At 41.4% G+C, this 24,208-nt stretch overlaps 1 protein-coding gene across 8 annotated transcripts in view; it reads left to right on the forward strand.

The window, feature by feature from the left end:
- Positions 1-24,208, forward strand: part of OSBPL1A (oxysterol binding protein like 1A) — a 202,478-nt gene that overhangs the window by 106,634 nt on the left and 71,636 nt on the right. For 6 of the 8 annotated variants that reach the window (XM_061131363.1, XM_061131360.1, XM_061131362.1 and 3 more), the window contains one exon: positions 7,614-7,776. The exons of 1 other annotated variant lie outside the window; for it this stretch is intronic. In XM_061131363.1, coding sequence (XP_060987346.1) covers positions 7,614-7,776 — 163 coding nt within the window. Of the gene's footprint in view, positions 1-7,089; positions 7,108-7,613; positions 7,777-24,208 lie in introns of those variants that run through there. One more of the 8 variants, XM_061131364.1, reaches the window with a different exon arrangement.

Genomic DNA, 24,208 nt, shown 5'->3' on the forward strand with positions numbered 1-24,208 from the left:
CTTCTCCTTCATTTTTACAGAGGAGAGTAGGGTCTGGGGAGACAGCTCGATACCTCCCCGAGTTTGTGTACTTAGAAGGGGCTACTCTTAGAGCCAGAACCAGGAATCTGCCTCTAATGGCTATGCTGAAGAACAAGCCACTATATCACACACAGCTTGAATTAGGAAAATGCATCTGTTATAGAGAAGACAGTTCACCTTGTTTTGAAGCTGAAGTGGTCATTTATAAGCTAATTTCTCAGCTCAACAAAAGGATACCAATTTTAAAAATAAGCAGATGGCCAAGAATATTGCAGTGTCTTCACATTTTGCACAGAATAGCTGTATTCCAGGTCTTCAACAGGAAACACTGTCTTTTTGGGAAAATTTTGCTTGGTGTAGAGATCATACTTTTGGAATACATAGAATTTATCCATGTCTCTAAATATTCTAAATTTCATCCTAAAATTAAACAAGACAGAATGCTACAGCCTGAGTTATATTTTCTTGATTTTCTGAAAAATGTCCCTCACTGAATTTTAAGTTGGAATTACACCTTTGATTTCTATTGAGGGGGCATTTCAAGAGATGAAAGTGGCATTATTGGTTATTTTTCCTGCAAATACTCTTAATCCTGTTATATATTACACTGAATGACAAATTAGAGCCAAAGGCAAAGAGGGAGTTTGTTTTCCCTAAAGAACCAGTTTTTTTTTTTTTTTTGCCTTGTGGATAATTAAAAGGGCATAATTGTATTTCACTTTCTGTTGTGACCTTAAGAGAATTCAGCCCCAGGTTTGTAACTTGCCCGCGGTGTCTGTGTAGGCGCCATTGCTTGTAGGTCCTACCCTGATCTGCACCTGAAGTCATTCTGTTTCATGGTTTAGAAGTCACTGGATTACAGCATTCTCTGTGAGCCGACTGGATGTGGCTGGGCCTCAGAGTACATTCAGATACCATGATGGTAATTTGAGTCTTTTTCTGCAAGTAGTAAGTTCTAAGTAAATAGTTGTTAAAGTGTTCGGAATAGATTTGTAGAACATACACATTTTGATATTTAGTTGACTTTGTAGTAGATCATTGCAAGAACCCAACTTACACTGTATAACGGATGTTACAATGGAAGCCTTTTTTTTTTTTTTTTTCACATTAATGCAAATCAAACTAGCTGTATATTTTTTATTTGCAGAAAAAAGTTTAATTATTTTTGTTTGTTGTAAAATTCACATAGCATCAAATTTACCATCTTAACCGTTTATAAGTGTACAGTTCAGTGGCATTGACATACATTCATATTGTGGTGTAACCATCACCACCATCTATCTCCAAAACTCTTTTCATCTTCTTAAACTGAAAATCTCTATCCATCAAACAATAACTCAGCCTTCTCCTCTCCTCCCAGCCCTTGGAAATCATTATTCTACTTTTTTGTCTTTCTGAATTTGACTACTTTAGGAATCTCATATAAGTGGAGTCATACATTATTTGTCCCACCTCCAGCAATGCTGTCGTCAAAGCAGAATAGAACCTTTGGAGGTGGTGTTCAGTTAAGTCATGTCCGACATGTGACCTCATGGACTGTAGCCCACCAGGCTTCTCTGTCCATGGGGTTTCCCAGGCAAGAATACTGGAGCAGGTTGCCATTTCCTACTCGAGGAGATCTTCCTGACCCAGAGATGGAACCTGTGTCTTCTGCATTGGCAGGTGGATTTTTTTTTTTTTTTCTTCTTTTTTTCACCACTAAGCCTCCAGGGAAGCCCAGCACAACTCTTGCCCAGCTGTAAAGGACCAGACCCACTTTACAATAGCAATGTGGCAACAGTAGAGAAAAGTCAGCAGCATATCATTGGTGCTATAACCACAGAAATAAGTGTTAATGTAATTCCTTATCTAAGAGGTAAAATTAGGTGTTTTTGGATATAAGATGTATTTCAGTCTGAGGCCAGTATGTTCTGTTATAGCCGTACATACAATAATAAGAAATGAGAAAAACTGATGCTGAAGAAAGATGGGCCCAGTAAAGGACACAAATGGTAGGGAACTAACCGAAGCAGAAGATATTAAGAAGAGGTGGCAAGAATACACAGAAGAGCTGTACAAAAAAGATCTTCACGACCCAGATAATCACGATGGTGTGGTCACTCACCTAGAGCCAGACATCCTGGAATGTGAAGTCTAATGGGCCTTAGGAAGCATCACTACGAACAAAGCTAGCGGAGATGATGGAATTCCAGTTGATCTATTTCAAATCCTGAAAGATGACGCTGTGAAAGTGCTGCAGTCAATATGCCAGCAAATTTGGAAAACTCAGCAGTGGCCACAGGACTGGAAAAGGTCAGCTTTCATTCCAATGCCAAAGAATGCTCAAACTACCGCACAATTGCACTCATCTCAGATGCTAGTAAAGTAATGCTTAAAATTCTCCAAGCCAGGCTTCAGCAATCCGTGAACCGTGAACTTCCAAATGTTCAAGCTGGTTTTAGAAAAGGCAGAGGAACCAGAGATCAAATCTCCAACATCCGATGGATCATCAAAAAAGCAAGAGAGTTCCAGAAAAACATCTGTTTCTCCTTTATTGACTATGCCAAAGCCTTTGACTGTGTGGATCACAGCAGACTGTGGAAAATTCTGAAAGAGATGGGAATACCAGACCACCTGACCTGCCTCTTGAGAAACCTGTATGCAGGTCAGGAAGCAACAGTTAGAACTGGACATGGAACAACAGACTCGTTCCAAATAGGAAAAGGAGTACGTCAAGGCTGTATATTGTCACCCTGCTTATTTAACTTATATGCAGAGTACATCATGAGAAACGCTGGGCTGGAGGAAGCACAGGCTGGAATCAAGATTGCCAGGAGACATATCAGTAATCTCAGATATGCAGATGACACCACCCTCATGGCAGAAAGTGAAGAAGAACTAAAGAGCCTCTTGATGAAAGTGAAAGAGAAGAGTGAAAAAGTTGGCTTAAAACTCAGCATTCAAGAAAACTAAGATCATGGCATCCGGTCCCATCACTTCATGGCAAATAGATGGAGAAACAGTGGAAACAGTGTCAAACTTTATTTTTCTGGGCTCCAAAATCACTGCAGATGATGATTGCAGCCATGAAATTAAAAGATGCTTACTCCTTAGAAGGAAAGTTATGACCAACCTAGACAGCATATTGAAAAGCAGATACATTACTTTGCCAACAAAGGTCCGTCTAGTCAAGGCTATGGTTTTTCCACTGGTCATTTATGGATGTGACAGTTGGACTATAAAAAAGGCTGAGTGCCAAAGAATTGATGTTTTTGAACTGTGGTGTTGGAGAAGACTCTTGAGAGTCCCTTGGACTGCAAGTATATCCAACCAGTCCATCCTAAAGGAGATCAGTCCTGGGTGTTCATTGGAAGGACTGATGTTGAAGCTGAAACTCCAGTACTTTGGCCACCTTATGCAAAGAGCTGACTCATCTGGAAAGACCCTGATGCTGGGAAAGATTGAGGGCAGGAGAAGGGGACAGTAAAGGATGAGATGGTTGGATGGCATCACCAATTCAATGGACATGGGTTTGGGTAGACTCCAGGAGTTGGTGATGGACAGGGAGGCCTGGCGTGCTGCAGTTCATGGGGTCACAAAGAGTCGGACGTGGCTGAGCGACTGAACTGACTGACTGATTCTGTTAACTGACTGGAGTGTAGCCGGTTGAAAGAACTTTACTAGATTGATCATTAGGGCCAGAATGTCACCTAACCTGTAATTGGATAATTGGACATGGTGTTCTCTGAATACTAATCATTTATTCCCACTTAGTGATGTGTCTTTGCCAGATTTAATCATTGCTTCTGCCTGACTTAACCTCTTGGGAACATAGGTAAATAGCAGGGTGCTTTATAGAAGGAGAAAGCTGATAAAAGATATATATTCACTGACTAGCACCAGGCTTTTTAAAACTCTGAATTCTTTTGTTGGCATCCATTCCCTGATGGCGTGAAGAACACCTTGAAAGTATTTATTGTGAATTTCTTCTGCCAGCATGAAATTGAGCAAGATGAAAGGGGGATCATATTAAAGTGATTTGAGGAGATTATTGGAAAGGCTTGAATGTGCATTAGTTTGAAGGGTCTATAGACTCAGAGCAATGTGTCTATTAATAGTTAAGAGTGTGTAACTATTAAATGTGTGATGATTCAGTCCTTAAATGTTTTCTAATAAAAAGTTTGACATTTACGTTTACTTGGTTTTATGTTGATTTCTGTTGTGGCAAAGTGGCTGAGGGCGTGAATTTTATGTGAATTTGAAAAAAGAAAATGTCGTCCATATGCTAGAAATGGTCTAATTATAAGCACATGTTGGGTTTTACTAATTTTGTGGAAAAAAGTTATCTGTTCTTTGAACAATAATAGGGTAGTTATCGTTTGAGTCATCCGTGTGCACGAGTTGACACGCATGAGAGTGAAGAGCAGCACTTAGAATTGCAGGGAGGGACTGCATGAAGGTACCGTTTCTCCCACACCATAGTTGCTAAACTAGCAAATGAGAATTTGGAGACAGACTTGCAAAGTTAGACGAGGATTTTATGAAGTTATACTGTGCATAACTTGCACTATTTCCAGTGCAGGTATCCCCCCAGTGTTTCTGAAATACTGAGCTGATAGCGGGTTTAGAATTGGATTGTTCCAGCTGACTGTTCCAGTTGATTGATCTGACCGACCAAAAAGCACCGTGCCAGTGAAGTATGTTCTTAGGTGCTTCTTTGCAGCTCTTCACTAGTGCAGTTTCAGTGCTACACACACCTGCGCTCTCAGCTGCATCACTTTTCCGGATGGGGAGGTATTGCCATTCAGCAGGAAGTTTGAGGGTAACGTGCCTTCAGTATCCAGATCCTGTTAGGCTTGAAACTAATATACGTGTCCTCAGATCAGCTGAGAGAGAACAGCAAGGTGAGAACCAGGCTGTTGTCAGAGCGTCTTCTCCCCCTTTTGTTTCTACCCCTTTCCCTCCTTCTCTGAAGACTGTCTTCTCAGAAGACAGATGTTGAGGCAGCAGAATACAGGAATGCTTGCTTTCCATGGATAAAAGATCAGGATTTCGAGTACAGTCTTGTTGGGGGAACTTGATATTTTGGAGCCTCAATCATTTTTTTTTGTCCCCTTTCTGAAATCCAGGGATTGAGTTTAGGTATTTAAATTTAACATACTTTTTTTAAAGCAGTGAAACTGATTTTTTTTTTCAGTAACTATAGTAGTTACCCCTTTATCCTTGAGTGAGGGTATGATCCAAGACCCCCAGTGGATGCCTGAAATTTTATGGATTTACTGAACAATATATATACTGTTTTTTCCTATACATATGATTATGTACATAATCATATACCTATGATTAAATTTAACTTGTAAAGTAGGCACCATAAGAGATTAACAATAAAATTAATAAAATAGAACTTACATATTTTTCACCCAGAAGAGGTAACTTAGTTGATTCTTACGTAGAACAATACAGTGTCAGCAGCACATTTGTGTTTTGATACTTGAGCAGCTAAAAAAAAAACCCAAAGCTTAATGAAAGAGGAGTGGATGGGGTGAAAGAATTTGAATCTGCAGTGGTGTTTTTTGGAATCTACAACAGTGCTGATGTTTTTCCATCTAAAGAAAGGTTTGTTTTGGATATTATGATGAATTCTGTAATCCTTATTTATAGATAAATGAATTGACCAGTCAAGTGGAGGAAAAACAGCTCTTTTTTTTTTAACGTTGATTTCAACTGTACTAAGCTTATCAACTATACTATCCTCCTTGGATATAAAATTTTAGATTATAGGAACATTTGCAAGTATTTTTCAGTTTCTTAAAAATTATTATTATATACCTATTTAATTTTTTCCTGTTTTCTGGGTCTTCTCTGCACATTATTGCTTACCATTTATTGCTATTTATATTTCATTATTGTAATTCTAATAATAAACATGTTCCTATAATGATAATAGCCCTTCCCTTGTAGCTCAGTTGGTAAAGAATCTGCCTGCAGTGCAGGAAACCTGGGTTTGATCCCAGGGTCGGGAAAATCCCCTGGAGAAGGAAATGGCAACCCACTCCAGTATCCTTGCCTGGAAAATCTCATGGACAAAAGAGCCTGGTAGGCTGCAGTCCATGGGGTCACAAAGAGTCGGGCATGACTGGTCGACTAACACTTACTTATAATAAATACTAAGGTACCCAAGGACTGGAGCTGTTCCCAAAATAATGAGGGTTTAATTCTGTTTTTATTACACACTTAGCATTTTCTGGTAGGGCTGTATTTTAAGTCATATCTGGGATTCTGGGATCATTTTCCCTATATGTGTGACTGTGGAGTCAGAATGTGGAGGAAGATGCTGTGTCCTTAGGGACCACAGGAAGGAGACTGAGAGGGAGGCGAGTTCAGCAGAGTGCAGCTGGGAGCCGTGGGGAGAGATCACCAGGGTGAAGACCCAGGGGCAGATGTTTTGACTGGAGGGGGTTTCGGAGGTCATCCCATCTCATGCTTCTTGAACTGTTGGAACAGCCCCTGGCTTTGGGCCTGGAGGGAAAAGTCCAAGAGGCTCCCGATCCGGACCCAGCGTCCTCCTATGCAGTGCTGCTTCCTGAAACATCTGATTTCATGTGTTGAGATTTGAGAAATAGGTTGTGCTGTTGAATTTTTTTCTTTTTTTTTTTTTTTTTGAAGACCACTGAGTTGAAGCTACCAATGAGACTCTTCCATGGCAGTAGAATCCTGATTTTATAGGTAAAGAAATAGGCACAAGAGACATCTGAGATTAGGTGGATCCCAGCTCTTCCAACTCCTGTCTAAAGAGCCACGTGGGCCCTAGAAGTTGAGGGAGTTGATGGAGTAGCTGTGATTGTCAGAGTTCTAATACAAGAGTGGATGAAACTATTCACAGCAACTCTGGTACCTGCTATTTTATATGAGAATTAGACTACTTAAATTTCAGAAGGCTTTAGTTAGCTTCAAATTCAGAAGCTCTTGAATTAGATAGGAAGAACAGATTATATCATCAAAGGAGTGAGACTTTGCCTTCTCTATAATCTTTTTACTTATTTATTTTTGTTCACTAAAACTCAAGGTAAAATATGGAACCAGAATCAAACTCTGGATTGGAAAATGGTAATTAAAACATCCTTTCTTAGCCTCTTGTTTCTTTTTATTTGATATACCAACTCTTTTGAGAGTAAATTGGAGGATTATGTCTTAAGCTGTGATGTGATTCACATGTTAATATTTACAACAGTTTTGATTCTTTATTTTGTTAAAAAGCTGGCTTAATTTGATTAATGTTGAATGAAATACTCTCTATTTAAAAAAATTTTTTTATATGATTTTCAAATTGACTGATGTCCTTCTACTAGGGTCCTGATCACTTGGGCTGAATTTGTTTGCTTTTTCTTAATCTATTTGCATTGGCTGGAGCTGTTGTGAAAAAAGGCCCCACGGGAAGAACAAAATTAGCTTAGTAATTTTGCTCATTCAGCCGTGCACATGTAGCACCACTGTTTTCATTCCTGATGTTGCAATTGAACTGGATCTAAAGCGAGTAATTTTCATATCCTTTTGAGTAAGTCTGTCTCTCCTGTCACTCTGAAGTCTTGTTTGTATTATCTGTTTTCTTCTAGGTGAGGAATTTTAAATTGGAACAGGAACAAGAAAAAAACAAAATTTTATCAGAAGCGCTGGCGACTCTAGCCACTGAACACCACGAATTAGAGCAGTCTCTGGTTAAAGGTTCCCCGCCTCTGAGCATCTTTAGTGAGGACGAGTTCTATGATGCTCTATCAGGTAATTGCAGAATCCCACCATCTGGGTCTTTGGCAATTCACAGTTGACCACCTAAATGTCGTCTTAGGGTAGATGTCACCTTGAGTTCCCTGGAGTGAACAGATGGAAATGTATTGCTACAGCTCCCCAGTGACCTACATTTTGTGTGATGTTATTGAGGCAGGAACCCGAAAGTTTGAAACGAAAGTCATCACTGAGTCTGCCCTGGTTGACAGCCCGTGCTCTGCTAGGGCCAGAGGGCTGTGAATCTGGTTTATTGTTTTATTCGTTGACTGTTAAATACCTCCTGGTACAAGGTGCTATTACCTGTTAAAGGACAGAGAGGTGGATGGTTTATATTCTCAGAGAGGTCTTATGAGTCAAGGACACAGATGAGGAAGAATTGGTTACAATATGGCATGCTGTGTGCCGAAGGGAGAGGTGAGGCCACGGTCTACCTGGAGCAGAGAAAAGGAAGAACTTAGCTTGGCCTCAGAGGTGCATGCCTCAGAGCAGTGCAGCACGCTGGCAGTGGGCAGGGGCTTCAGAGCCAGATCCTCTGAATTGAAATCCTGCCCCTGACACTGGTGTGAGCTGTGTGACCTTGGGCAAGTCCCATGACCTCTCTGGTTCTCAGCTTTTACATGTTTAAAATGGGAATAATTACAGTTTCCATTTCAGGGGGTTAAGTCTGGATTGAATGAGTTCATACATTCAGTAGTGCCTGACAGGTACCAGGTATTCAAAAAATGGGCGATGTATGTGGAGGGGTGAGAATGACTTTTAAGAGGAGGTACTGCTGAGTAGTTTTGACTTTTTATGAATTTCCTTTAGAATTTGAGGTAGATGTGGGTGGAGTCATGGAAGGAATCATGGAGGGGATGACTGGAGATGATTGAAACTGAGAACAATTCTTCTATGTGAGGAAATTAAGTGCTCATTTAGTAGATGAACATGTACAATTGCTGGGTCTCACAGAACTTGACGGTGGAAGCAAGAGATCTCAGTGGATACGGAGTTAAAGGGTCACATTCATAACAGGAAACTAAAGGAAGCACAGTGAGAGGTCACAGAAATGAGAACTACAGAAAGTTTGGTTAAGGAAGTTAAAGTGGTGTGATGATACAGGACAAGGAAAATGATCTTGGCGGACTTAGAAGAGATTGATTACAGAAGATCAGAGCACACAGGAACATTAATTTTTAGAAGTGTGACATGATCAAAAGATGGGGGAAAGCTAATTCTAACAGCCAGATGGGGGAATAATTAGAGAAAGGATTGTAACGACTACGATGGTGGCAATTAGATGGGGTATTTGTGAAAATAGTGATTCAGATTGGGAAGAGAAAGTAGAAATCAGATTTGAAAGCAGTGGAATGAGTGGCAGGGTTAAAGGAGGCTTTTAGCCTGATTCGGGGAAGGGAGGAGAGGACACCAAGGCTGCTGACATGTCTTCCCGTCTGTCCTCTGCCACATCCTGTCCCGTTATCCCCTGTATTCCTTCTGTTCAGAAATCCAGAGAGAGATGTGAATGTAAAAGAACCTAGATGCTTCAGCTGTTCATCATTGATAATCTTTTTTTAATATATATATTTTATTGAAATATAGTTGACTTACAAAGTTTCAGTTGCACAGTAAAGTGATTCAGTTATATGTATACATATATATTATTTTTGAAATTATTTTCCTGTGGGTTATTACAAGATATTGACTGTAGTTCCCTGTGTTATACAGTAAACCTTTGTTGCATGTTGCATTCATCATTGATGTCTTTAAAAAAAATTTAATTTTTAAGAAAAAGCTTATTTGTTATGAACAGTTCAAGAGAGAAGTACTTATAGTGCCCGGTGAAATTTTCCCTTCATTCCTCATCCTAATTGCACACTTCCTCAGAGGTTCTTGTTAACAGCTTGATAGATTCTCTTGCAGACCTTTTTAAATCAATCCCATGTATATGTGCCTGTGTATCTATGTTGTTTTTGTTTTAATCATGAGTGGAAGTAGCTGTGTAATTGTCCTGGGTCTACTTTTCATGGCACAATGTATCTTGGAAATACACACCAGTATTTTTCCCACCAGTACTACAACTGTAGCTCATTCTTGTTAAAGCTTCCATGAAAATCAGTGATATGGTTGAGCAGAATTTTCTGTCATTCTCTGCTTGATAGACACTTAGGGGCTACTCTTATCTTTCTGCTTCTCGGGTGTATTTTAACATTGATTTCCATAGTTGTCTCCTCGGGGAGAAGGAGATAAAAAGAACTACAGTCCCTTGGTCAGGATTGGAAAATGAATTTCCTCTCAAGTGCCGGTTCAGATCTGTTTGCAGAACCTGCCTCTTGATGGGTTGCTGTGTTGAGAAGGATCCCGGCGCGGAGTCAGTGCTGAGCTGAGTCAGCGCGTTCCACGTAGCTGGAGATGAGGGCGAGGGACTGCTGCCCTGAGTGACCCACCTGAGTTTTATTACATTTGCCTGAACGTAGTAGCCTTTCTTGGGCCACTCCTACTTCCTGCCACAAATCTCGGGAATCCTTTGGTGCAATGTAGAACTCTATTAGAATTATGAGTCGGCTGCCCAGGGTTGAAGTCTTGCCCTGCTGGTGACCTAGCCACATAATTCACTGAGATCATAAAAGCCATCATTTGGGAATGACTTCATCTTCTCACTGTAATCTACACATTAACCTTCATTCCCACTTCCTCTTTCTCTTCTGTTACAAAAGAACTGTTCACTTTTAATTAAGGCCATTTCCTCCTGATTTGTTCTGGTACCCATCTCTTTGTGCCTCCTCCAGAACTTAGGTTTAGTTATTACTTTTTTCACCTACAGTTTCTTTTTTTTCTTTATTTTTTTTTCTTCAAGTTTTATTGAAATAATTGACCTACAGCCCTGTCAGTTTAAGGTGTACAGCATAATGATGGGGCTCAAATCATGAAATGATTATCACAAGTTTAGGGAACATCCATCATCTCATAAAGTACAAAATTAAAGAGATAAAAATTTTTTTCCTTGTGACGTGACTTTTGAGGATTTACTCTTAACTTCGTGTATAATATACAGCAGTGTTGATTATATTTATCCTGATCTATGTTACATCCTTAGTACTTAGTTATCTTATAACCAGAAGTTCATACCTCTTGAATCTATTTTCATCTATTCTCCCTCCCCTTTCTCTGCACCTCCAGTAACCAAAAATCTGATCTTTTTCTGTGGATTTATTTGCTTATTTGCTCTTGAAGTATTATTGACCTATAACACTGTGCTAATTCCTGTCACCTACTCAGGGATTCCCTTACCTGCTATTTGGGTTTCCCTGGTGGCTCTGACAGTAAAGGATATGCCCACGGTATGGAAGACCCAGGTTCGATCCCTGGGTTAGGAAGATCCCCTGGAGAAAGGAATGGCAACCCACTCCAGTATTCTTGCCTGGGAAATCCCATGGACAGAGGAGCCTGGCAGTCTACTGTCCTTGGAGTCACAAAGAGTCGGACACGACTGAGCGACTAACACTAACTTACACAACATAGTGATTTGATATTTCTGCACATTTTTAAATGGTCAACTTAAGTCTAGGCATGTGGAAGTTTGTACCTGTTCATCTCTGTCACGTGTTTCTTTCTATACCACATTATTTTAAATACTAACTTAGAATTCCTGTAATAGTTTCCTGTGGCTGCCAGAAGAAATTACCATAAATGCAGTGGTTTAGATAATGCAGATTTATTCTCTCAGCTCTGGAGGTCAGAAGTCCTGTAATCAAGGTGTTGGCAGGTCTGTGTCCCCCTGTAGGCTCTAGAGAGAATCTGACTCCCTGCATTTCCAGCTACTAGAGACCACCTGCATTCCTTGGCACGAGGCCCTATCCTCCCATCTTCAAAGCCAGCAAGTTGACTTCTTCCAATCTCTCTGACCTTCTTCCCTCCCTTTTATAAAGACCATAGCAATCACAGTGGACCCATCCAGATAATCCAGGGCAGCCTCCCCAAGTCAAGGTCCTTAACTCAGTCATACTTGCAGAGTCCTTTTACAATGGGAGGTGACCCATCCAGAGGTTCCAGAGACTAGGAGGGACAGTTGTTTGGACTACCACAGTTCCAGAATTTATTTCTCCAGCCCTGACCTCTTGTGAGATACGTATATACTCAGTTGTTAGCTGGATAAATAAAAGATGGATTCTTGATCTTCCTCCTAGGTCCTTTTCCTCCTGGAATTTGCTTAATTTTAGTAAATGGCGCCTCTTTCATCTCCTAAAGCTGGAAATCTGGGAGATTCGTGGCACTCACGGGCCCCCTCCCTGAAACACAGACCAGGGCCCGTCCGTTCTGCCCTTCAGTCATGCCTTGAATCCATCTGTGTTCTGTTATTGCAAGGTGATCATTAAAGGTGTGGGTGCTGCTGCTGGAAGACTGTTGATAAATGGTGGTTCTACCAATTCCTGTAGCCTTTGGAAAATGACTTTACTTTCCTGTGCCTCATTTCTTCATCTGCCGGTGGGTCATAGGATTATCGGGGGGGGAATAAACACCTCATATTTGTACTGTAAGCAGTGCCGGGCACACTGAGGGGCTGCCCAGCGTTCACTCACAGTATCATCACCTGCTCTGCACCTGCTCTTGTCCAGCCTCTTAACTGATGGCTGTGCTTCCTGCCTTGCCCTCTTGACCTTCACTCCATACATACCACCCACACTGATGCTTTATAGACAATCACGGCATCACATTCCCCTGCCCAGAATCCTTCAGTGGCTCTTCACTGCACCTGGAACAAAATGCAAACTCCCTAATGGGCCTTGCAGGCTCCCGACATGACCCCCAGCTTGCCCGTCCCTTGTTTGTTCCAGCCGCACTGGGCATCATCCATCCTCACCACGCATCATCCATCCTCACCACGCAGCTGTGACAGAGGCTGTTGGGTGGGATGAAACAAGTATACAAACCTGCATTTCATGCAATTTCTGAATCAGAATAATAGATTAAATCAAGCGTACCTTAATGTTTAAAAGAAATGAGAAAAAAGACTTTTAAAGCTACTTCTCTTAAAATACTTCTAAATAATTTTCAGTAAATGCTTAGTCTGCTTTTTAAAAGTCAGTTACAACTTGTTACTTCCTTTAAAATTAAATCCATGTGACTTCCTGTTTTCCCTTTAAATTTTTTCAGATAAGCAGGGTCAGTGAAAATGTAGTACAGTAGGTGAGACAAACCTTGATATAAGCCTACAGTGTAGTGTATTTTTTCCAACCCCATGTGGGTCTTTTAATTATTTAAATTTTTTTCCAGTATGCTCAGTGACTTAAGATTTCATCAGATCCCATATAGCAAACATTCTGTCTCACAATTGGGTTGAATTCCATTCCATAACAGATGAGAAGGCACTAAACCTAATGAAGCATCACTTCCTGTCTTCATTGCGTGTCTGTTTTTAAGGAATGAAATGGTTGAGTAAAATTTCTGATATTATTACCTGTAAGTGAACACTTCCTGGGAAGAGGGCTAAACATTCATAAGAATTAAAACAAAGGATTTAATGAGAAACTAGAGACTAACTAGTTCCATAGAAAAATTCTATTCTGCCAGCAAGTAAAATACAGAAATTATAATATGTAGTAGGTTCCACTTTAGGGAAGAATGAAGCAGCTCCTTCTACATGTTCCTGCCAGCCTTCTGCTCTTTGCATTTCACCCCCTTCTCCTACCAAAACTCTCAAATGTCTCTAAATGATCAATATCTCCTCTTCTGGGTAGCTTTTCCCACTCCCTCAGGCACAATTAGTTGTTTCATCTTTTCTGTTTCTTCCATTTACATCTCTTTCAAGGCCCTTTGGTTGTATTGTGCCTGTCTCTTTTCAGCTCAGTCACTTCAGTCATATCTGACTCTTTGCAACCCCGTGGACCATAGCCCACCAGGCTCCTCTGTCTATGGGATTCTCCAGGCAAGAATATGGGAGTGGGTTGCCATGCCCTTCTCCAGGGAATCTTCCCAATCTAGGGATCAAATCCAAGTCTCTAATGTCTCCTGCATTGGCAGGCAGGTTCTTTACCACTAGCACCACCGGGGAAGCCCATATGATGGTAGAGACCATGTCTATTTATATTTCTGAAGTACTTAGCATAGACTAAGTTGCTCTCTAAACGTTTATTGAATGCAGGTTGTTGAACAAATGTCATTGATATTTCTGTCCTCCCTAAAAATATATTGGTTTTCAATCAAGAGCACAAAAGAATCCATAACACTTGCTAATTTCATGCGGCCTGCATGCTCCACTTTGGATACTGTGTGGAACAGGAGGGGTGGGTGACAGAGGGAGTGAACTGGGATGAGATGTTACTTAAAAGGTAAAATTTGTTCTCCAGGAATTTACCATTATGTGGGAGCTAAGAGATTGGCTGTCAGAGAGAGGGGTGAATGAAAAAGTAGCTAAGGGGGAGAAAATGAAAGGTGCTTGACCTTATGAATCTCTAGTGATTGCCTAAGGCAGTATTTTTGAAACGTTTCTTAACCAGTTAAATAACTTCATGGCTCTTGTTCTTTAGTACTGGTCTAAGATAGCAGTGGCACAAAAATTTCTGCCTTTTGAATTTTAAAACTTCAAAATTTATTGTTTTTCTTACTGTCTGTTCGCTTTCCTTTTTAGAAACATGTTGAGATCAGTTGTGCAAAAAAGGCTTTCTTGCTTGGTTTTTCTCTTAATGCTATTTTGGTCAAAATGCGCATGAATAATGCATCCAAATCCTATAGTGTAGATTGGCAAAACCAGTGGAAAGTTAGGTTATGAAATCGAAGCCAGCTTTAGCATGTCTCAGCAGTTGCAGGGGTGGGTGCTCATGTCTTTTTAAATCAGAGCTTTAAAAGTGGAAAGTGGTAATATAATGACTTTGATTTTGTCTGGAGGAGAGTAACATAGGAAGTTATGACCCATGTGAAATAACGTTTAATCCAACAACTACAACTGGTAATACTTGAGAAAAGTAATGACATCTGCTGAGAGTTTCACATAGAAGATGCAGGGTTTGACCAAAGTGATCAGAAGTGTTGGTAGGAAGGCTGATAAGATACCGTGTGCTCTGTTCTTTATGTTCCTAAGTCCATTGTCCTCTCCTGCATTTTAGTTTTTTAAAAAATTAATTTCTTTTTATTTAGTTTTTTTTTTTTTTTTGGCTCTTCTGGGTCTTCCTTGCTGCGTGTGGTCTTTCTCTAGTTGTGGCGAGCCGGGCCTACTCTTCATTGCGGTGGCTTCTCTTGTTGTAGAACACAGGCTCTGGATGCATGGGCTTTAGTACTTACAGCACATGGGACACGGGTTCAGCTGTTCTGTGGCATGTGGGATCCTCCCGGACCACAGATCAAACCCGTGTCTAACTGCGTTGGCAGGCAGTTTCTTATCCACTGTACCACCAGGGAAGTCCTGTGATTTAGTTCTGAAATACCTGGACATTTGCTGCCTGGGCCATTTCTGTGGGTCTTTACTGTGGTCTGGACCTGCCCAGGACTTGAAGAGCTTACTCACTTCTGTATTCCTAGGACTTTTTTCTCTTGTCCTTATTTATTATTTATTTATTTATTGGATGATTAGCCATACTACCTTGTTCTTGCCCTGTTTCTTGTTATATAACTTTTTGTGCATTTCTTTCTTGTCTTTCCCCAAGCCTGCATTTCCCTCAAGGACAGAGACCTTATCGTGTGAACTTGTGTATTTCCTCTGTTGCCCAGGACAGAGCACGTTCGTTGGTTGGTGTGATGTGCAACAAATTGAGTACCACAGACTGTGACTGTTATTAAACACCTTTTGTATGTAATATGGTATAATATTCTGTGGAAAATCTTAAGTAGTGCCAGGAGCTCTTAATCTCACTTTGTGCTTATAGCATTAAAAATTATCCAGCAGCTTACTCATAATGTGTATATGTTGTAGGTAAAATACTGGTGAATGTAATTTATCCTTTGTGTGTGCGTGCACGCTCAGTTGTGTCTGACTCTTTGTGACCCCATGGACTGTAGCCTGTCAGGCTCCTCTGTCCTTGGAATTCTCCAGGCAAGAATACTGGAGTGGGTTGCCATTTCCTACTCCAGAGAATCTTACCCACCCAGGGATCGAACCTGGCACTTCAACCTCCATCAGGATATTAGTACAGCTCCTTATCTCTCCCAGGTAATCAGTTATTCCTGGTCCCCATCAACTGTCTTGTCTTTCAAAAATGCTGTGTCCTATACAAGTACCTTTGACCTGCATCACTTTGCTCTTCTAGCATTCTCTCTTGAACAACCTCTATTTATGTTTGTTCTCATGATTTCCCAGCAGCCGCTCTTGACCAGCTCACCACTGTCACGTGCTCAGCTGCCTAGTTGCATGGTCCTGTCTCAGTTTGCATCTTTGCCGACCTTTTACCAGCCCTTCAAGTTGCTGATGGCCCCTTCCTTCACGGAACGCTTTCTTTATTTGGTTTCCAGAATACCACTCTCATTTGATTTTATTTCTGTTTCCTTTGCTAATGTTCTTGCATCTCTCTCACTTTTGGTAGTAGAGTGTCTTAGAGTGCAGTCATTCTTTTCTTTTCTGCATTTACCCTCAAGATCAGAGGTCCCCAATCACCTAGTCACAGACCAGTATTGGTCTGTGGCCTGTTAGGAACCGGACCACGCAGCAGGAGGTGAGTGATAGGCTAGTGAGTGAAGGTTCATTTGTATTTACAGCTGCTCCCCATTGCTTGCATGACCACTTGAGATCGCAAATGATGGTGGCCTTAAAAATACGTTTGAGACAATTTCAAATCTCCATGCATTCTGAATTAAAGTCAAGGCAGAATATCCTAAGATTACTATGAAAGCTCTGAAAAGCCTGCTTCCATTTCCAGCATTCTCTCTTTGTGAAGCAAGGTTTTCTGCAGTACATCAAGCAAAAAGTTCACGCAGTAGGCCAAAGATAAGCAGTGCAACTTCGGTGTCACTGCCTCCCATCACCCCTGGTCTAGTTGCAGGAAAACACGCTCAGGACTCCCACTGATGCTGCATTATGGTGAGTTGTATAATTATTTCATTATATATGCCAGTTTAATAATAATAATAGAAATAAATTGCACGATAAATGTAATGCGCTTGAATTGTCCCAAAACCATCCCCTACCATCTAGTCTGTGGAGAAATTGTCTTCCACAAAACCGGTCCCTGGTGCCAGAAAGGTTGGGCTCTGCTGCTCTAGTGCCCTTGTGCTCAGTGTGGTCTGAGTAGCGTTAGCTTCATGTGGGAGCTTGTTTGAATTGCAGAACCAGAGGTCCCAACTCAGACTTAGTGAATAAGAATTGGCAGTTTTCTTCAGATCTGTAGGGGATCATCCAGACATTGAAGTTTGAACAGCTTGCCTTACGTGACGTCACCTAGTCCCACACCTGCGAATATTGCCCATATTCTGTTAAATCTGTAAGTTTTATGTCTGTAGGCTCAGTCTTGTCTCTGAATTTCAGACTCCTGTCTAATTATCTACTTGGCACGTTCATTTAAGTGAGAGCTCCTAAGTATCTTAAAATGTCCAGAAGAGAATTTTTCACTCCTGCTCACAAGCCTGCCCCTCCTGCATATTTTGTGGATGAAGGATGCGTCTTTACAGTTGCTTCAGCTGAGGTTGAGAACCTTTGAATTATCTGTCATGGACTGTGGGTTGTTTTGGTTTTTTTTAATTGTTGTTCTTTGATTTCTCTTTTTTCGGGGTGTCGGGGAAAGGCTTCGTATCCACGTTCAGTCCGCCAACACATTCTGTCAGCTCTTCCTACCACATTTAGCAGAATCTGACCCCTTATCATTCCACTCCCACCACCCAGACCCCCGTCATCTCTTGCCTGGATTGTGAACAGGGGCTTTCCGACTGGTCTCTCTGCTTGCATCCTCGTCTCTAGCAATATTTCAAGCACAGCGTTCAGAGTGATCGTTTCCAAACGTGAGTTTCTTGAGGTCAGTTCCCTGCATAGGACCCTGTAATGGCTTTACTTCCAGCTGGAATAAAAGCCAGAAGGCCTCCATCTGGCTGCCTGCCGCCTTCTGAGATCTGCCCTGTCCTCCTCATTCCCTTCCTTCCATCACTGACCTCAGCGGCAGTCCCTGCTCCTGCCAGGCGTGTCCCCCAGGCCTTCGCTTCCCGTCACCTGAAGCTCTCTCATCCCAAATACCTGCAGGGCTTACCCCTCCACTCCGTTCCTTTTTCTGCTCAGAAAGACCTTTACTGTATCATTTTCTCTCCTTTTTCTCTTGCCTTAAAAAAAAAAAACTTTCACACATATTGTTCATTTGTTCCTGGACTCCTACAAGTAGAGTGTAAGCTCCTCTGTGAGGGAGGCGTTTTTCTTGGTGCCTGAGTAAAGAGTCAGTAAAGAGCTCTCTAGCAGGGTAAGATGGAGGTGGAATATTCTCTGTGGAAGAAGCTCACACACACGAAGGCAGAGAATTGTTTTCCAAGATGTCATGAAAATGCGCTGTGCCGAAGCAGGGGTTGAGTGTTCCAAATGCTAAGAAATGGTGATGAGACGAAGCCACAAAAGTAATTCAGGACCCGCCTGAAGTGAGTCTTGTGATAAGGTTCTGCTGAAGAATTTGCTTTTTATTTGTAAGTGATGGGAAGCAGCAAACAAGTATACATACGGGTGATGCCAGGTCAGCATTTTATAAAGTTTCCTTTTTTAAAGTAAATATTGTGGATTTTTATAATATGCTCACATTATACTAAGAATTGGAAATTAAGAGCAAATAAGGCATGGTCTGTACTCAGGAGTCTACAGTCTGTTAGCAGGTGAGTATGTTGAGAGTTAAATTGATTTGAGGTCCAAGTGTCCTTGATGAGAGATGACAAGAGTTTGCATGAAAGCCACTTAACTGAGGTGGAAAGTTTCAGTTCCTCTCTTTATTGTTTTAATGAACACATATCCTGACCTTTGTTCCTCAGGGAAGCCTGCTTGACTTTTGGACTAGATCAGATCCCCACTGTTGATACCCCATGCATCATCAGTTCAGTAGATCACTCATGTCCGACTCTTTGCAATCCCATGGACTGCAGTACACCAGACCTCCCTGTCCATCACCAACTCCCAGAGCTTACTCAAACTCATGTCCACTGAGTCAGTGATGCCATCCAACCATCTCATCCTGTATCGTTCCCTTCTCCTCCCTCCTTCAGACATTCCCAGCATCAGGGTCTTTTCCAATGAGTCAGCTCTTCGCATGAGGTGGTCAAAGTATTGGAGTTTCAGCTTCAGCATCAGTCCTTCCAATGAATATTCAGGACTGATTTCCTTTAGGATGGACCGGTTTGATATCGTTGCAGTCCAAGGGACTCTCAAGAGTCTTCTCCAACACCACAGAACAAAAGCGTCAATTCTTCGGTGCTTAGCTTTCTTTATAGTCCAACTCTCACATCTGTATATGACTACTGGAAAAAACAAAGCTTTGACTAGACAGACCTTTGATGGCATAGTAACATCTCTGCTTTTTAATATGCTATCTATGTTGGTCATAACTTTTCTTCCAAGGAGCAAGCATCTTTTAATTTCCTGGCTGCAATCACCATCTGCAGTGATTTTGGAGCCCAGAAAAATAAAGTCTGTCACTGTTTCCATTGTTTCCCCATCTATTTGCCATGAAGTGATGGGATAGGATGCCATGATCTTAGTTTTCTGAATGTTGAGTTTTAAGCCAACTTTTTCACTCTCCTCTTTCACTTTCATCAAGAGGTTCTTTAGTTCTACTTCACTTTCTGCCATCAGGGTGGTGTCATCTGCATATCTGAGGTTATTGATATATCTCCCAGCAGTCTTGATTCCAGCTTGTGCTTCATCCAGCCCAGCGTTTCTCATGATGTACTCTGCATATAAGTTAAATAAGTAGGGTGACACTATACAGCCTTGACGTACTCCTTTTCCTATTTGAAACCAGTCTGTTGTTCCATGTCCAGTTCTAACTGTTGCTTCCTGACCTGCATACAGGTTTCTCAGGAGACAGGTCAGGTGGTCTGGTATTCTCATCCCTTGAAGAATTTTCCACAGTTTGTTGTGATCCGCACAGTCAGAAGCTTTGGTATAGTCAATAAAGCAGAAGTAGATGTTTTTCTGGAACTCTCTTGCTTTTTCGATGATCCAGCGGGTGTTGCCAATTTGATCTCTGGTTCCTCTGCCTTTTCTAAAACCAGCTTGAACATCTGTAAGTTCACGGTTCATGTGAACTATTGAAGCCTGGCTTGGAGAATTTTGAGCATTACCTTGCTAGCACGTGAGATGAGTGGAATTATGCGGTAGTTTGAGCATTCTTTGGCATCGCCTTTCTTTGGGATTGGAATGAAAGCTGACCTTTCCCAGTCCCGTGGCCACTGCTGAGTTTTCCATGCATCATAGTCCCATGGCATTTCCTGTAGTTGACATTTTATATGATTTTTTTTTTTTTTTCTGCCCTGTCACTCAAGCTGACAGAACATTCCTTGAGGAACTTTGCACCCCTAGCAGCTAGCACAGATGAGGAGTGCAGATATTTGAGTGAAAAAAGTTTGGGGGTACATTTCAAAGGCTAAATTGAACTTGAGGATGAGTTGGTTGTGGAGGATAGTGATGTTCTTAGACTTCCCATCTGTTTACTGAAAAGTCCTACTTTGGCCCAAAACATCTCAAACTCCAAACAATGGAAACTGGACTTGTCATCCTGACCTGCCCCCTTGTATATGGCCTGTCTTGGCTGATGACCTCCTTGTCTAACAACCGTGCAAACTACAGATGTGAAAGTCATCTCTTACCTGCTTTCCTCACATCCTCCCCATTTCTGAGTATCTAGTTGTCTTCTTGTCTGTTTCTCCCCCAGTGTTCACGGTCAGTGAATCCACTAAGTTACGGTCATTATTACAGTGGCCCTGTCATGCTGATGCATCAGAAGGTGAAAATCTTGGTCACTCAGTCGTGTCCCAGTTCTGAGATGCCATGGGCTGTAGCCCGCCAGGCTCCTCTGTCCATGGAATTCTCCAGGCAAGTATACTGGAGTTACCCACTCCAGTATACTTGCCTGGGGATCTTCCCAACCCAGGGATCAAACCCAGGTTTCCTGCATTGCAGGTGGTTTCTTTACCGTTTGAGCCACCGGGGAAGCCCAGAGATATCTGTAAAGTCTAAAATGGGTCTTAACCTCTCCCTGACAGAGCATCCAGTGGCTCCATACTCCGTACTTACAGGGTCAGTACAAACTCTGTGATCTGACCCACTTTTCAGCTTCATCTCTGATGACCACATCTTTTCCTCCTGGCTGCCCTCCTCTCTAGCCATGCCAGATATTCTTGGACACACACCTTGTTCTTTCAGGCCATTGGACTGTTTGCTATTCCCCTCACCCCGGGTATTCTCTTTCCTTGCCTTGAATTCTTAGTCATCATGGCAGCTCAAATGCCATCTCTGCATGGAAACTTCCCCTGGTTTCCCTAAGAGTGACTTCTTCAACTCTTCCCACAAACACTTTGTGTAAACATTTGTTTACTTGTGTGTCTTTCACTAGATTGGACTTTGACTACTTGGAGGGCACTGCCCTCTCATTAATCTTTCTAAACTGTTTCAGCAACAAGCCCTTTACCTGGTATGTGGTAGCTGTTTGGTGAGCGTTGATTTATTAAACTGAAGTCCCATGAAAATACTTCATTTTTGTTTTTATGAATCACTTTGTAACTGGTCCTTAGTTCTAGAATTATTTTCTTTGTAGAGTGTATGCGTAGGTGACCTTGAAAATGATTTTAAGGATGTCAACAAGACAAATGGGGAGCTCCGAATTTAGTCATCCAAAACAGACAAAATTTGTAATAGCCCATACACCACATTTTGAATAATTCCTCATCTGCAATTACATGTGCAGATTTTGCAAGTTGCCAAAAACAGTAGTAGATTTAGTTGCTTGGGGACAAGCCAGTCCTTTTAAAAAAAAGTCTGTGGTAATCAACACTATACTATTTGGTTCATTTTGACCTTGCGCCTCATTTGGGGAGGATATGTCTAGAATGGCTCTGACTCTTGTTGCTTGCTGCCAAGATTCTGTTTCAAGCTTTTGTCACTTCCTCTGTAGGTTATTGTAGCAATCTCTTGGCAGCCCCTCCTGGACTCATCCTGATTCCTGATTTTCTGTTTACAATTTATTTTGGCTGTGGTAGACCTCATTGATTTTCCTTGTGTCCTTTGTATTTACTTTGTTATTTTTTAGTCTATAAAATTGTATTTTAAAGCTGAATAAACATTTGGCACCGATAGTTTCAGGTTGGGTTACTTTGGGTTACCTTGGACATTCTTAGAACATGCCTGGTTCTTGGGGAAACCATAAACAATGAAGGTATTAAATTGAGCGAGTGTGCCTCTTGACCATTTCCTTAAGTAACGGGGAGGGGTTATTTGGACAGTATCCACAGTCTTCCACATCTTGCTCCTTTGTACTGTTTGTTCTCAAGCTAGCTTTCAAAGGTCATGTTAAAACAATGTTTATCAGGAGAAGGTAAGAGTCTTGGCTTGTTTCTGTTGTTAACTTTATGACCTCTTCTTTCAGCCTTTTAATAGGAATACCTCAAAAAAAGTAGCATAGAGGTAATGATCCTCTTAATCTGAAGGTTTTTTTTTTAAGCCACTTTATTGAGATATGATTGACATACAAGTTGTACGTCTTATACAACTTGATGAGCGAAGTTTCAAAGCCAGGTTAACCTAATCACAGCCATTGGCTTCCAGGCTGTTTGGTTGAAAGGGGACAGTGTTCAATCCAAAATGTGTTAGAAATAATTTTAAGTCCCCATTTGGACAGAGCTTTAAAGATCTGGGCCATCAGAGATTTGTAAACAAGCTTTCTACTTGTTTAGACTATTAATAGTCTAAGACTATTGATTTAATTGGGAAGTTAATCAGGCAGAGATTTTGTCTGCCTTAAGCGTTTGTACATAGACTAGAGCATTTATCTTGTGGGAAATAAAAGGAAGAGTGAAAGACTAATTTTGTCAGAAATCTCACTATGGATTTTGTTAAAATTTCTGCTACTGTGTTTAAAAATACACTGTATAAAAATGCATCAAGATTGCGCTATGTCCATGTGGTTTTGTTTCGTTGAGGTGAGAGATGACAGGACGAGAATATAGCCCACACACCTAGCATGATAGATGTGTGGCTTTGGCTTGACAGGTTTTTGTTTGCTTGATTCACTTTTGTCTTGGTTTTATTGTGGTAAAATATGCATAATGTATGGGCTTCCCTGGTGGCTCAGACGGTAAAGTGTCTGCCTGCAATGTGGGAGACCTGGGTTTGTTCCCCGGGTCGGGAAGATCCCCTGGAGAAGGAAATGGCAACCCCCTCCAGTACTCTTGCCTGGAGAATTCCATGGATGGAGGAGCCTGGTAGGCTACAGTCCATGGGTTGCCAAGAGTTGGACATGACTGAGCAACTTTACATACATAATGTATATGCCATTTTAGCCATTTTTAAACATGTAGTTCAGTTGTATCAAGTACATTATTGTGCAACCAACACTGCCATCAATTGGCAGAACTTTTCCATCATCCCCCAAATGAAACTATACCCGCTAACCAGTAACTCCCCACCTCCCTGGCCCTGTTTGTTTTTAAAGCATGTACAGTACTCTGTTACTACCGTGACAACCATATGACACATTAAGCACAGTCTTTCTAATGCTTGATACTTTCCTCTAAGGCATTAATGTGTTGCCCAGTAACACTGAATGATAGATAATGTCTGGTCTTTTTGATATTTGTATGTTCAGGCAAAATTTAAAAACCTGATGTTTTAAGATTGAATTATCACCTTAGTTGCACTAAAATCTGTCACTTGAAGATTAATCTTATAGACAGGCTTTGCCTTCTTAATCAATAAACCTCCACAGTGGCTGTGACCTCTTTGCTACTTAGATAAACATGTTTGAATTTCAATATATCTGAATCCATGAGTCTGCAAATGAAATGATGCTTTGCTGGAGGCAGGTTGGTATGACTCATACTACGAAGGCATAGAAGTTGAGGTTGGCTCCCTGTTGCCAATGAGCTTCCCAGGTAGCTCAGAATCTGCCTGCCGGTGTAGGAGACTCGGGTTCGATCTTTGGATTTGGAAGATTCCCTGGAGAAGGAAGTGGCAACCCACTCCAGTATTCTTGCCTGGAGAATCCCATGGACAGGGGAGACTGGCGGGCTCCAGTCCATGGGGTTGCTAAAGAGTTGGACATGATGTAACAACTAAACAACAACCTTATTGCCCACAAAGTAAATCTAAGCATGTAGTCTTACATACATAGTACTGGAAGTCACTGCGTTTTTGAACTTTTATTGAAGTGCGGTTGTTTTACAGTGTTAGTTTCAGCTGCACAACAAAGTGAATTGGCAGCCCATATACGTGTATCCCTCTTACTTGGATTTTCTTCCCGTTTAGGCCACCACAGAGCATTGAGTAGAGTTCCCTGTGCTATGTAGT

Source organism: Dama dama, chromosome 27 (genome assembly GCF_033118175.1).
Source record: "Dama dama isolate Ldn47 chromosome 27, ASM3311817v1, whole genome shotgun sequence".
NCBI classification, from domain to species: domain Eukaryota; kingdom Metazoa; phylum Chordata; class Mammalia; order Artiodactyla; family Cervidae; genus Dama; species Dama dama.